At 37.5% G+C, this 14274-nt stretch overlaps 1 protein-coding gene across 1 annotated transcript in view; it reads left to right on the top strand.

The window, feature by feature from the left end:
• The window catches only part of cftr (CF transmembrane conductance regulator), a 118679-nt gene that overhangs the window by 38430 nt on the left and 65975 nt on the right, over window positions 1-14274 (top strand). The window contains exons 7-11 of the mRNA XM_043709588.2: window positions 4621-4746; window positions 5383-5629; window positions 6844-6936; window positions 8618-8800; window positions 12215-12406. Of these exons, the coding sequence (XP_043565523.1) occupies window positions 4621-4746; window positions 5383-5629; window positions 6844-6936; window positions 8618-8800; window positions 12215-12406 (841 nt within the window). The remainder of the gene's footprint in view (window positions 1-4620; window positions 4747-5382; window positions 5630-6843; window positions 6937-8617; window positions 8801-12214; window positions 12407-14274) is intronic.

Below are 14274 nucleotides of genomic sequence, written 5' to 3'. Positions count from 1 at the left end.
TTCCCAACAATGTTGTGAGTGTTCCTGCATCACCTTCCCTAGCACAATTAAGGATAGGTAATAAATGTTGACCTAGCCAGATGTGGTCATATTCCGTGAATAGATAGCTTAAATTTATGAGTAACAGTGTTTTATCAATAGGTTGTGCTCTTTGATATAAAAAATGTAAGTAATTGACCTCTATATGCATCAATATTTGTGGATTTTTAATATTCATTCCATTGATAAATAGCTCTAACTATTTATTGAATGAAAATGTTTATTGACTAAAGGTTTTAAAGTGCTTGAGGGAGATATTTATTCACATAAGGTATTAACCAGAAATGAAATGCTTGTTTTGGTCAGTCATAGAATCTTAAGTGATACATTTGCTTTCACAAGAAATTTGTTCACAAGAAATTTTACTCTATTTGGCTGTTTTGTATCAATATGAACTTGTTTTTTTTTCAACTGTGATATAACCAATAAACTGGCAACTTTACTTCTTTTTTGATGCTTATAGATTAATACCCAAGCTGAAGGATAGTTGAGATGGCAAAGAGAGGGCAGGGCAAAGGGTAATTTGTGGGAGATGAGTTGGCACTAGTTAGAATGGGGCTATAAAAATACTATGAAGTGGATTGTCGGGCCAATGGTGTATCAGGGGCCATGGGAGATCAGCACAGAATGGCAAATTGATAGTTGGGCAGTGATTAGCATATAGGTATAAAGAAAATGGATGGGCAGATGGACAAAGGGTGGCACAGGGAAATGAAGGGGCGGGGTGGATACAGTGGCAGAGGGTGGCTCAGGAGTATGAAAGACAATGGGGGTGGCTGCAGGCTCAGAGGCTGGCATGACAGGGCATAGACGCTGATGGGGTGAGAGCAGGAGGGATACTGTCATATAGATCAACCCATGGAAAAAGGCCCTTCGGCCCATTATGTTGACCAGTCAAAAATAATCACGTAACTATTCTACTCCCATTTTCCAGCATTTGGCTCGTAGCCTAGTATTGCTTGGCATTGCAAGTAAATACTTCTTCAACATATTGAGAATGCTTCTGCCACTACCAGGCAGTGAGTTCCAGGTTCCCACCATCCTCTGGGGGGAAAAGAGTTTTCTGAAATATCCTGAAAATCTGCTGCCTTAAATCTATTGATCATTGATCCCTCCATCAAGGGGAAATGTTTCTTCCTGTTGACCCTGTCAATGCCACTCGTAATTTTATACATCTCATGTTTTTTGTTCCCATCTTCCCTTTTCAACTTTGCATACATTGACAGGAACCCCAGGAAAGCATGTGCCCAGACAATACAAAAACTCAGTAACTGCTTAAACTCTTCTGAAGTTGTGTTTGTGTATGTGTGAGTGAGTGAATGTGTATGTATGTGTGTGGCATGGGTTAGAGGGAACCCCAGAGGGAAATGAGTGGAGGGAGGGGAGGGGAGGGGAGGTTTGAGGATGAGGATGAGGAGCACTAATAGTATGGGCACCAGGGTGGCACAGTGGTTAGCACTACTGCCTCCCAGCGCCTGAGACCCAGGTTCAATTCCCACCTCAGGCGACTGACTGTGTGGAGTTTGCACATTCTCCCCGTGTCTGCGTGGGTTTCTTCCGGGTGCTCCGGTTTCCTCCCACAGTCCAAAAAATGTGCAGGTTAGGTGAATTGGCCATGCTAAATTGTCCATAGTGTTAGGCGAAGGGGTAAATGTAGGGGAATGGGTCTTGAGTGGGTGGTGGGTCAGTATCGACTTGTTGGGCCGAAGGGCCTGTTTCCACACTGTAAGTAATCTAATCTAAGAAGTCACTTGGAGTGACTCCCAATCCAGCCCAGGCTGAAGAGTCCCAAGTGAAGGTCCCATGTTTAAAAGTTTGTTTTCTGTGGATTCTGGATCCCCAACCCGCCATTGAAAACCATTGCAATTGTCAGCTCAGGCAGATATAAAGATTCTAATACCCTGTCGAAAACCAATTCAAAGTTGTTCTAATATCTTGGTTAACATTTTCCTCTCAAATAACCACAAAATCAAATGAACTGATCATTTACTCCACACGAATTTTCACACTCCACATGAATGAGCTGCAGTGCCTGCCTGCGGCCTACTATAACGTGCACTTCAAAAGTAATCCATTGGGTGTGTTACAATTTTCTTTCTTGAACTTTGACATTGTTATAGGGTTTATATATGTATATGTACATGTATATGTAGATTATTCAGTAAATACTTTGCTTGAAAAACTTCCATAAATATCAATTTGTGCTTAATAAAACCTGCTAAGCATAACTAGCTTTGCTGGAGTGTGGCACAAGGCAGTGTGTCTCATTACTTAGACTTTATCCCACACTGTTCTACTTGAAATGTTTTTGAAATATGCTACAGGTGGAAGGAAGGAAATTAAGGTAATTGAAACTATAATGAATAGCAGAAGGAACAATCAATTTCCTTCAGCAATGTAAGTTAAAGACTATTCAGGAAACAGAGGAAGGGCAGAGAAGGAATTAAGGTGAACTAGAATCAGACTAATTTATAGTAAGAAAAGGAAAGTGAGAAAAGAATAAAAAAAAGTAAGAAAAAAGTTAATATTTAAATTTTACCATTTTAATATCTTGAATAACAATTTACCATCTGCAAGAGTGAGAGTTTATAGTTTCTAGTGTTTACAAACTGTATTGAAGATGTTATGTAGCAACACAATGAGTCAGACAGCATCCATGGAGAGACAGCAAGTTAATGTTTTGAGTCTTCATCAGAGTTGGTGAAGAGTCACCTGGACTCGAAATGTTAGTTGCTCTCTCTCCATGGATGTTGCCCAACCCACTTCGATCTCCAACATTTTTTAGTTTTCAGTACAGATTCCAGCACCTGCAGTAATTTGCTTTTACTCTGTTATGTAGCATTGCAAGAACATATATGTAGTCTTTAAAATTGACTCAATGCTGTTAAATACCAGTGATAACTTGTGGCAAGCTTTTTTCATAATGAGTATACAAATGCAACAATTTCTTTCAGTTCATTGGGCCATTGATGGATAGCTGCTTTCTTTGTGCAGGTTTACAGTGCAGCAGTGCAAATTATCCAGCATATAATAGACATTTGCAACTCTTCCAAACTGCAAATTATTGGGTGATTCACATGCTAATGACGACACACTCATGAAGCTTAATATTACTTTGCCATTAAATTCTGCATCACGATTTGAACTTTTGCACAAGGCTTTCAAACTACAGGTTGTTCTGCTAAAAGGTGACAGTTGTGTTCCTCTGTAACCTCGCATTATGGAAAACTGTTATAGAAAATCCTGCTGTAGAAGATCACGAACAGAAAATCACTATTGTATACCTATTCAGTTGAAAATTTGTGTTATCCAAACAACATCCACAATTTGTCAATTGTGTTATAGCCAATTTGCACTGACGAAACTCGCATTATAGCAGAACAACCTATAGACCGAATAGCAACTATTGAAGGGCCAGCAACTTGTTCTGATTTACATACCTATTGTTAGTGTTACACTGCCTAAAATTACTTAATTTTGCTCTTTAAATTATATTTTATGCTGACTGGATTTTATTCTATTTCAATTTAAATCTGCTGTTGCACTTTTTGTTTGGTTACGAGCAAAATATCACAGTAGCATTCAGAGTTATGATATATCATTCCCCATTTCCAACTGAAGAAAGTACTTATTTAAAATTGCAAAAGAAGGTAAAGGCCCTTAAATCATTTGCCTCATAATGGAATCAGAAACTCATTTTATTTACTCTGTGCTATTGAAAGTTAACAATAAAGAATCAAAGGTGGTATAATCAATAATGTCAGAGTTGAGCTCCTGCGTCACTGAAAGTAATTACAGAATGCCATGACAGGTGATTACATCTTGCAATGATAGCAGTCCCTTGCGTGTGGGCTAATATAAAATACCCCACCTACACTGTGTGATTGAGGGGCTAATGTGAACACAGTGATTCAATTAAAATATACAGCTGCAAGTCATGATGTTCTTCTGCTAATGACTCTTTCATTTGTTAATGAATCTCCTGACAGACATAATTATAACCCTAAACCATTTCTGTATTTTCACATTGTAGAATACTTATTTAAATTTAAAAGAAAGATCTATTAAACTTATAGTTGTTGAACTCTGATTAACACTTTAGTGTTTCAGTATTTACCATTGTGCACGTTCATGATTAAAACTTTATTTTAATTACATTTTTGGATGTGTTTTAGACAAGAAGTGTATTTCAAAGGCAAAATGATTTGATGTACCACCTTATTGTTTATTGGGAGCAGGTTTGTACTGGTATTCTCTCACTGAGTTATCATTGGCAAGCTCCATGTAGAAGTCATTCACATCCTAAAAAAATAGAAGGAGAACTGGATGGCAGTCAAACTTCTGTTGCTCGTGTACATTCAGTGGTCAGATACATTGCAGGTTTGGTACAGGATTGTAGTAGGCTGACTTCCTCCTTTCTCGGTTCATTGTATAATGCATAGTGTGTGTCAAGGATGAAACAAGGTAAAGAGGAGGCAAAGAGCCATTACAAATAAGGAAAAACATAATGTAGTGAATCAGAAGAGATTGTGCTATAGTAATAAACTGAAAACAATTGGTTTTGTTTTCAAAAATAAACAGAGACAAACGTGCAGGAAAAATAAATGAACGACTTGCAATCACCTCTGAAATTATTGACAACATTCAGTCAGTGAAGGTGTACTGCTGGGAGGATGCTATGGAAAAGATTATTGATAACATAAGGCAGTAAGTTACATTTTGATTTTGTGTTATAGTTTACTTTGGCAAATATTTAGCTTGTGAATTAATATATTTTATGGAAGCCAATTAGTTTTGTCACAATATTTAAATTTAATTGATCATTAACTGATAGTAGGCATTGGTTAGGACAGATTAATGATTATTAGTCCATACTCTACATTGCTATAACAAAGACAAATATCACTTTAATTTAGCAATTTGAATTATTTAAGCAACTTTCTTGCTGTAATATTAACTGTGTACAACAAAATTAGCAGATTAGAAATGTGTGAGTCATTGCTGTTGTTCAGCTAATGTTCTTTCACGTACTTTCTTCCTTTCTTACTTGCTTCCTCATTAGTTTTGTTACGTTAATATCATTTCTATCCCTTCACTTACCTGTTTACTGTGTCCTGGGGATCCTTTGTTCCAATTTGCAGATGGGACCCTTTAAGCAAATGCAGCCCCAAAATTCAAAGCTTCACTCTAAGTGTAAGTAGCCATCTATGAACCCATAGCCAACACACAGATTAATAGGTAAAAGTGTGCCTTATTGTCTATTATAAATTATCATAAGTTTTATAAAAATATCATTATGATGTCCCCAAAATAATACTTTTTGCATTTGTTCTAATCTGACAGGGCTGAGTTAAAGCTGACCAGAAAAGTTGCCTACTGCAGATACTTCAGCAGTTCAGCTTTCTTTTTCTCAGGCTTTTTTGTTGTGTTTCTGTCTGTGGTGCCTTATGCTTTCAGTCATACCATAAAACTGCGGAGGATATTCACCACGATCTCATACAACGTTGTCCTTCGAATGACAGTCACCAGACAATTTCCATCAGCTATACAAACATGGTATGATTCTTTGGGAGCTATACGTAAAATACAGGTATGTCAGTGGAATATTGTTTAGGAAGGGTCCTGATCCCTTCAATTGAAACAGATTTTAAATTTCATAATTGTACTTAATAGTCAAAAATCTTTTTTTGTAGTTCTGGCTTTTACTAGGATAGGATAGAACTGCTAACCAGTTGTTTAATTGATTATGTGAGGATTATATAAATGGTGTTTACAAACATGGATAAATTTTTGTTTTAACCAAGAGTTAGTTTTTTTTAAATCAAAATTCATCATACCTAGATATTCTGCTGATTTGTAATGGAGCTCCCATTACAAATGAAAGAGTTTGTTATGAAAGGATGCTTTGTGAAATGAGATTGTGTTTATTTCTATGGTTAATCTATTCTTCACTATTCTTTCAAACTCTTAAGTAAAGGTGCTTTCTTGTATCCACCGACTCATGACACTTATGTAAATAGTTAACATGGATGGAAAGCATTTTATGTTATAACATGAATTTCCCAACCGTTTCTGTTTATACTTACAGGAGGAAATTCTCAGTGTACCATTACCTTTTGTATTTGGTTCCCATCAAATAGATTCTTATCCTAATATTTGCAATTATTTGCTTGTGGGGGAATATTGGTATACCTGATCTTCACAATCATTTAGACCTGAGAACTTAACGCTACAGTTACATGACCATTTTCTTTTTTGATACAAAGTTCATTTGGGTGTGTCTTGATAAATGATCTGAGTCCTAAAAACACAATGATCGGATTTTTAAAATTAAAACTCTAGTAGGCAGTCCTACTGAATCAATGGGAACTTTGTCAAGTTCATTTTGAGATTTTTAATTGTTGGTGTGAAAGGTGTCCTCCTTACTTCTGTCATATGACATTAAATTGAGTACTTTGTATGTGCTCAGCTGGCTCTAGTGCTGAAAGTACAACTACAGTCTAAGTACTACTTTCTAATAGAACAGTTGATAAACTTAATCAGCCTTGTGTAAACTTCATTTAAAATACCCATAATTAACATTTAATACTGCTTGAATTCATTAACAAATTAACTGAGTCTAAGTATAAATTAGTAAAGCTACTTTCAAGTTATGATTTAAAAGATTTATCACACTTTGTTCCTGAGTTTGATAATCTGATTTTTACAAATGGATCCAAACAAATTGGCCAAATCAAACCATTGGCCCATGTCTAATCTTCAGGAGCCAACAAACAAGGGTTTAATAATAACTTTGTCTTTCAGGACTTCTTACACAAAGATGAACACAAAACTGTGGAATACAACCTAACAACGAAAGAGGTCGAGATGGAAAATGTGACAGCTTCTTGGGATGAGGTTAGGATTAATGTTCTAAAGTGAAATCTTTTGATAATTCCTGTATATTTGTGTCTATGATAAACACTGAGCCAATCAGTATATGCTTAGCAGCTCATAAACTAATATATCTGGTAAGTCAGAGATGAAATTAGAATGCATTCTAATTCACTATTAACAATGTTCCACGAAAATTCCATCCTCTACCTGAGTTCTGAATAGCACTGCAGAAAAATCATTTTTGGAGATCCAGCTGAATACAAACTGTCCTCATCCTAAAATACTGACTATAAAGAACTGTAAGATAAACTGGCATGACTGCTCAATTGCACAGACTGACTCTGTCAACCCCACGGCACCCCCCACCCCGTTCCCGTTTCTAGATCAATTTACTTCTCAGAAACAAGAGTAAACAAGTTACCTAAACCTTACCTTGCATCATTCTCAGCACAAATGCAAAAAGACCTGGACGTTTTAATGCAACAAAAAACTTTCTGCAAATGCCATGTAATCAAATAGAGTAACATCATAAAATGTTATCTAAAATTTCAGTAAATTTCAAAACTTCAGTAAATTTTTAAAAGTTAATAAATTACATTGACGCATGTTGTGGATGCCATAAATATATTTGGCCCATTTAGCTGTAGCAATGCCAATCATAAACAGAACATCAATACCGTTTCAGTCAGTTGTATCTGCTTGCTGGATTATCACTGTAATTCATGAATCATTGACATACAGCTTCAAGTATGCAATAGGTTGAATCTGGGCAAAATCCATAGAGAAAGGGTTAGTGCATGGAATATTTTTGTAATTGATACAGATACCATTTTAAATTTTGAAACCCGATGCATTGAACACGTCAGAGGAAGCTGAAAATGATGTACTGTGGGAATATTTAAAAATTTGTAAAATTAAAATTTCACACAAACAGCCAGCACAGAGACTACAGGTTAAACAATATCCTTCTATGTTTCCACAGATATCTTTAGTCTTTCTGATCTACTTTCTATAGAAACAAATGTGCATTGAGGAGGGATGCATAACATGATTTATATTCCCAACTTTTCTCTGTATCCTCCAGAAGGGGCAATGTTAGTGTAGTAGTAATGTCACTGGACTAATAATCCAGAATCCCAGCTGTGAATCTATCATGTCAGATAGTGAAGTGTGAATTCAATAAAAGACTGGAATAAATTTTAAAAAATGTTTATCTGATGGTGACCATATAACCAATGTTGATCATTGCAGAGAAACATCTGACTCACTGATATCCTTTAGGGAAGGAAATCTGTTGGCCTTACTTTGCCTGGCTCTTGACCCAAAGCAATATGGTTGACTCTTAACTGCCCTCTGGTCAATTCAGTGTGGGCAATAGATAGTGACCAAGCCAGTAATGCCTGCATTACATGCAAAAATAAAATAAAAGGATAGCCAATGTGATAACTCTATTTAAAACACTAGTGTACTGGGGAATAGGAGGTGAAATTCAAGAATATTTCATTGAGCAGAATAAGAGGTTTTACTTCATGCATGATTCATGCTATTTCTAAACTGGACCTTGCTGGAATTAGGAACATACTGACTATTATTAAAAGAGAAAGGAATAATGAGGGTTATTTTTGTTTAATTGCAACATTTGATGAAAAACTGTTGAAGGAATTCAAACAATAACAGCACCCTTCTTTCTAAAACTAAACAGGGAATTGGTGAATTGTTTGAAAAGGTTAAACAGAAGGACTCTGAGTGCAACATGGCGAATGGAGATGATGGACTGTTTTTCAGTAATTTTTCTTTACACGTTACACCTGTTCTAAAGAATATCAGCTTTAAGTTAGAAAAAGGTGAACTGCTGGCCGTAGCTGGATCCACGGGATCTGGAAAGGTAAGAGAGCTGATCTTGAATAACGCATTCATATTTATAACATGCCATGAAATGTGCCTCTGAAGGTAATGGTGTATTCAGAAAACAAGCAAAGTGGGCTTTCTTTGCACTTGAAATAGTTTCATCTGTTAGTTTCTGAAAACAGATGTGGGCCCTGTACCTGAAGACATTCATATATCTCTTAAAAGTATATTTTTTTAAATTAACTTTTCATGCTGGAGATTATTAGTTGATTAGGACAAATTTCAATATAGGTGCCTGTTTGAAGGCTTTTTTGTGTAGCTATCAACATAGGCTGGAATTTACACTCCTATGGGGACATGTGGCAAATGGAGGGGCATCATGTAAAATTGGGTGCCATGCATATGCACCATGCCCACGGTATACTTGCCCGTGCCCCTTTTACGATTTTTACCAGCAACGGGGAGGCTGAAAAGTGCATCCATTGGTTGGCGAATTGAGAGACAGTCTTCCTGATTGCTATCTTCCCCCTCACTACCCACTCCCATTTCCTTTCCTCTGCTACCACTAACCATCCCAATCCCACCCCTCACACATAAGTTCTTAAACCCTGTCCTTAACTCACTCACCCCTTTTCTCAGGGCCTTCTGGACTGATCCTGCCAAAGTCCCTGTTCTTGCCCTTAACATCACCGCCATGGCTCCCCTCCCCCACCACTCCTTCACCATAACACTGGTGAGACCTGAGAGCAGCTGGCCATTTGTTTTGCTGACAGCTGTCAGACATGTGACTTTCTGCCCAGGTGGGGAGGAAATGTCCCACCTTAATCAATTAGCAGCCAACTTTAAGTGGCTAAAATGGCTTTAAAAAGAGGGGAAAATTAACTTAAGATGTCCACAAGGTTCACTTGACCAATTTGAGTTCATTGTCATGGACCAGACCAGACCCCCTCAAAATATATGAAGGAGGTAGCCTAGTCCCCAACTTTTTCTTACTTTAAAGGTAAATGTGAGGTGCTGTGTTGCAGATGCAATTCAATTGGTCAAACTGCTCGATATTAAGCAAACCACAATTTATTCAAACACAATAATTAAAATACAAGAAAAGAATGAGGAACTTGGAGTAACTTAATTCTATCAGAAAATTTAACAGAATAATAGATTATTTTACTTCTGAACAGCAGCTATTCTAATATAGTAACATCGCATAAATGTGGTACAGTTACTCAATGATTAGCACTGCTGCCTCACAGCACCAAGGACCCATGTTCGATTCTAGCCTCAGCAACTGTGTGGAGTTTGCACATTCTCCCTGTGTCTGTGTGGGTTTCTTCTGGGTTCTCCGGATTCCTTCCACAGTCCAAAAATGTGCAGGTTAGGTGAATTGGCTGTGCTAAATGGCCCATAGTATTCAGGGATGTGTAGGTTAGGGGTAAATATAAGGTAGTGGGAATGGGTCTGGGTGGGTTATGCTTTAAAGTGTCGGTGTGGATTCTATGATGCCTGTTTCCACACTGTAGAGATTCTATGATTCTATGATAAATACATCCCTGGCAAAAGGCAAATTCAGGAAGCAGATTGTCTCACGTGCAGTTCTCCAATCTGGGAGGAAATAACATCAAAAGACAATTCTGAGAGCGTGGAGTAGCTAGGAGAGCTTTGCTACTTTCCAAACCTGCTGCCACCCCAGCATCAATTGCCGAAAGCTAACTAAAAATCATGGATCTGTGAAAGCTTAACCACATCCACTCAGGCTGCTTCTAATTCTTCCAACTTTAAAAAAAACACCCAAGGCCTCACAAGCTGTTTAGCTTCTCATAGACTGTTTGGCACCTGTTCCCCATCTCTCTCTAAAAGAAGCCATGATAAAACATACCTCTTAAAGCCACACTCAATTACACAGCTATCAATAATCAGTCTGAGCTGAACTTAACTTCTTTACAAAAAGACTTTTGAACTTAAATCTGTATCCCTGTTTGATTCAAATATTTCTGGAAGTTTCACAAATTGGGATGAATGTCTCCTGCAGATTAGCCAGACTGAAGAAATCATGAAGCCAAACATGGGAACATACAATTAAGTGAGGTGTACTTCACCAACAACTTTTGGTTCACAGATAGAGAGAATGGTTTTAAAACTGCACAATTGGAAAGCTTGCTCTCTATCTCCCCATTTAGATTAGCTTAGAATCCCTATAGTGTGGAAACAGGCCCTTCAGCCCAACAAGTCCACACCGACTGTCCGAACAGTAACCCACCCGTACCCATTTCCCTCTGACTAATGCAACTAGCATATGGGCAATTTATCATGACCAATTCACCTGACCTGCACATCTTTGGACTGTGGGAGGAAACCAGAGCACTTGGAGGAAACCCATGCAGACACGGGGAGAATGTGCAAACTCCACACAGATAGTCGCCCGAGGTAGCAATCAAACTCGGGTCCCTGGGGCTGTGAGGCAACAGTGTTAATCACTGAGCCACCGTGCCACCACAAAGTTATGTCTCTCTTAATATTTAAAAAAAAAGCATCTAAGGGTAAAACAAATTGGAGAAACATCTATTCAATGAGAGTATTATAGGATATCTACACATTTTGACACTGCTGAGGTTACAAGATAGCAATTAAACAAGTATGGACTCAGATTAAAACTTAACATTCTAAGCACTTTTGCCTTCTGCCAACGTTGTAATTTTTAAAAAATTATCTACTCTTGATCTCTTTTGTTTTAACTTGCCTTTTAAGCTTTATATCTGTGTTTGATAACTATTTATTATTTTTCTCAGAGTTAATAAGTAATGAAATTCCTTTATTTTACTCAAGATAACTTTGTAATTACCTCCTTTGGTTTTAATCCAAACTGAAATTTGATGTATGGTAGTTGTGTGCTAAAATATAATTTAAAATCTTTGTTGCTGTTGACTGGGGAGAGTGAAGAATGGAGAATCAATTTAGCCATCCTCACCTGGTTGTAACAAAATGTATCTCAAAAATTCGCATTTTCGTCATGCTCCACTGAAACTAGAAATGGTCTACATGTGCTTTGCACTAAGCAAGGGCTGTTTGCCGTATTGATATATTGGCCTGATGTGGCGGTCATGTCCCAGCGTGGAGGCCTTCTTTGGCAGTTTCTGGGTATTCCAGCACTCTAGTTTAAAGGTCTAGTCCCAACAGGGCAATTTCGGCCCAATTTTCCAGTGAATCCAGGAGTCATTAACTGAACTGTGATGAACTTTGCAGCTACTGTCATCCCAATACATCATGATTTTCTATTATATTGGTATTACAAAAATATCATGTTTGTTCTGATTTTCTTAAGGTAGAGGGGAGAAAGCCCTATTATGTCTCTTTGGAATTAAGGTACTTGTTTAAATAGCAGCTTAAATTGGATAATAATGTACTTTAATGCAAGCAATAACATTAACATTTCCTATTTCTATTATGTCTTATTTAGAGCTCACTTCTGATGATGATAATGGGGGAATTGGAGCCATCAGAGGGTAAAATTAAACACAGTGGCAGAATCTCCTTCTCACCTCAAGTGCCCTGGATCATGCCTGGAACAATTAAGGAAAACATCATATTTGGACTTTCGTATGATGAGTACAGATATACCAGTGTTATGAATGCATGTCAGCTTGAGGAGGTAAGCTTGTCCACCAGAATGTGTTTTCAAACAATGTTTTTTTTATATACTGACTTTTCATAACATTTAATTTATAACATATAGTGGCATTAATGTTTTACTTAAAATGTAAATACACTAAAATGTGACAACATACTTTCTATGTATATTTCAAAGCATCAACACAATGACTGATAACAAGTCCTCATATTTAAATTGACCAAAAGCAGAATAAAACCCACACATTTAATTCTAACACATTTCAGAGAAGAATGCAAAACTTTTCTGATTGACTAGTTCAGTTGATAATTATCAACTGCTCAACCTTGACTCCTGTGAATTATGGCATTTCCTGAATGCTTTCATTGGCTCCTGTCATGTTGTAAACTCTAGGTATATATTAATCTCTGTGATGTCAGTTCAATACGTAAGTTCAGTGCCTTTTTTTTGTAGCTTCTAGTATGATAACATTTTTAGTTAGCAATGAAAACTCAGCTTCAACTGTTTGTTGATCACTGATTTTATTGTTAGGAACCCCTTGAGCATTCAGTTTTATTTTATATAGTCAACTTGCAAGTCTGCAATGGGATTTCCATTATGTAAAATGCCAGTGTTGATGTAGATTTTTTTGGCTTTACTAATGTGCATTTATCATAATACCACCAAGATCAAAAGAAGTCAGACAAAGATGGAATGAATTTGGAATTAGTGATTAGGTGACATGCCGCCTTTATTCTACAACTCTGAAAATTGCAGAGGAAGTAAAGGTTAAGTAATCAAAGCCCACGAGTTATGAGTTCAGTAGAAGTCTCCATTTATTGGATAGTATACCTAAAGCTTAGGAAGAAGAAAGGAGAGACATCAACAGGAACTATGATTGTAGCTTGAAATGATCCTGCACGTAAGGGGATCATTCAGTATACTGGATCAGGGCTGCTTATTTTGTTGGACACTCCAATTACAGAATGATAATCCATCACACACACACACACACACACACACACACACACACACACACACACACACACACACACACACACACACACACACACACAATCTGTCCCACTGACTTCGCCAGGGTGTGGCATGGGTGTGTGGTGGGCATGGAGGCTGAGAGTGATGGGGACGTTGACGCTGATGTATTGAATCTTGCCCTTCCCAGCACTATCTGCAGAGTCAGTCTCCTTGACTCCTGCTCTTACACTGTGCCTCTTCTGCCAATTCACCGGCAGTCCTTCTCCAGCCACCTTGACACCTGATCACATTAACAAGCCACAACACTGTTCACTCATTGCTGCAGCTGGTGTTGGCATTCACAATAAGTACCCATTCAATTACTGTCAATGAAACATAGAAAGATAGCAGTAAAAAAGGAAAGACAATCACTTTTATTTTCCTGTCCTGGATCTCCTCATATATGACAGCATTTCCAGGTCTAGACAGACTTCAGCTGGTAAAAGAACTAATGAGGGAAAAGAGAAGTATTTGACAAAGAGAGGTAACCAGGTTTGAATCTTAATGAAGGAGGAGATGCAGCAGCTTGGGAAGGTGTTAAGGACAAGCGTGCTGATTCATGAAGGAAAACCAAGAAATCAAAAAGAGGCCAACTTTCTTCTCAGGAGGGTATTCTTTATCATTACATGCTGAAAATCATTTGAATTCTCTGTGCAACTTGATTTCTGGAATATGTTTAGCAAAGATTACCACAGCATAAGGCAAATGCGCAGAGTTGATAAATGATATTTTTGACAGCATTACCACTCTCCCAAAAAAAAGGAAAGAAAAACATATTCTCCATATGCATGTCTTTGATCGCCCTCGAACACAATCCTCTCCCATATGTCACAGAAAGGATTAATATCAAGTCACATGATTGCCTAAAGCCAAAC

Source organism: Chiloscyllium plagiosum, unplaced genomic scaffold (genome assembly GCF_037043375.1).
Source record: "Chiloscyllium plagiosum isolate Xiang-an unplaced genomic scaffold, Cpla_swu_hap1 HiC_scaffold_19, whole genome shotgun sequence".
Classification (NCBI taxonomy): domain Eukaryota; kingdom Metazoa; phylum Chordata; class Chondrichthyes; order Orectolobiformes; family Hemiscylliidae; genus Chiloscyllium; species Chiloscyllium plagiosum.
Note: the sequence above shows the minus strand (reverse complement) of the source record. Positions and strands in the feature narration are given on the sequence as shown.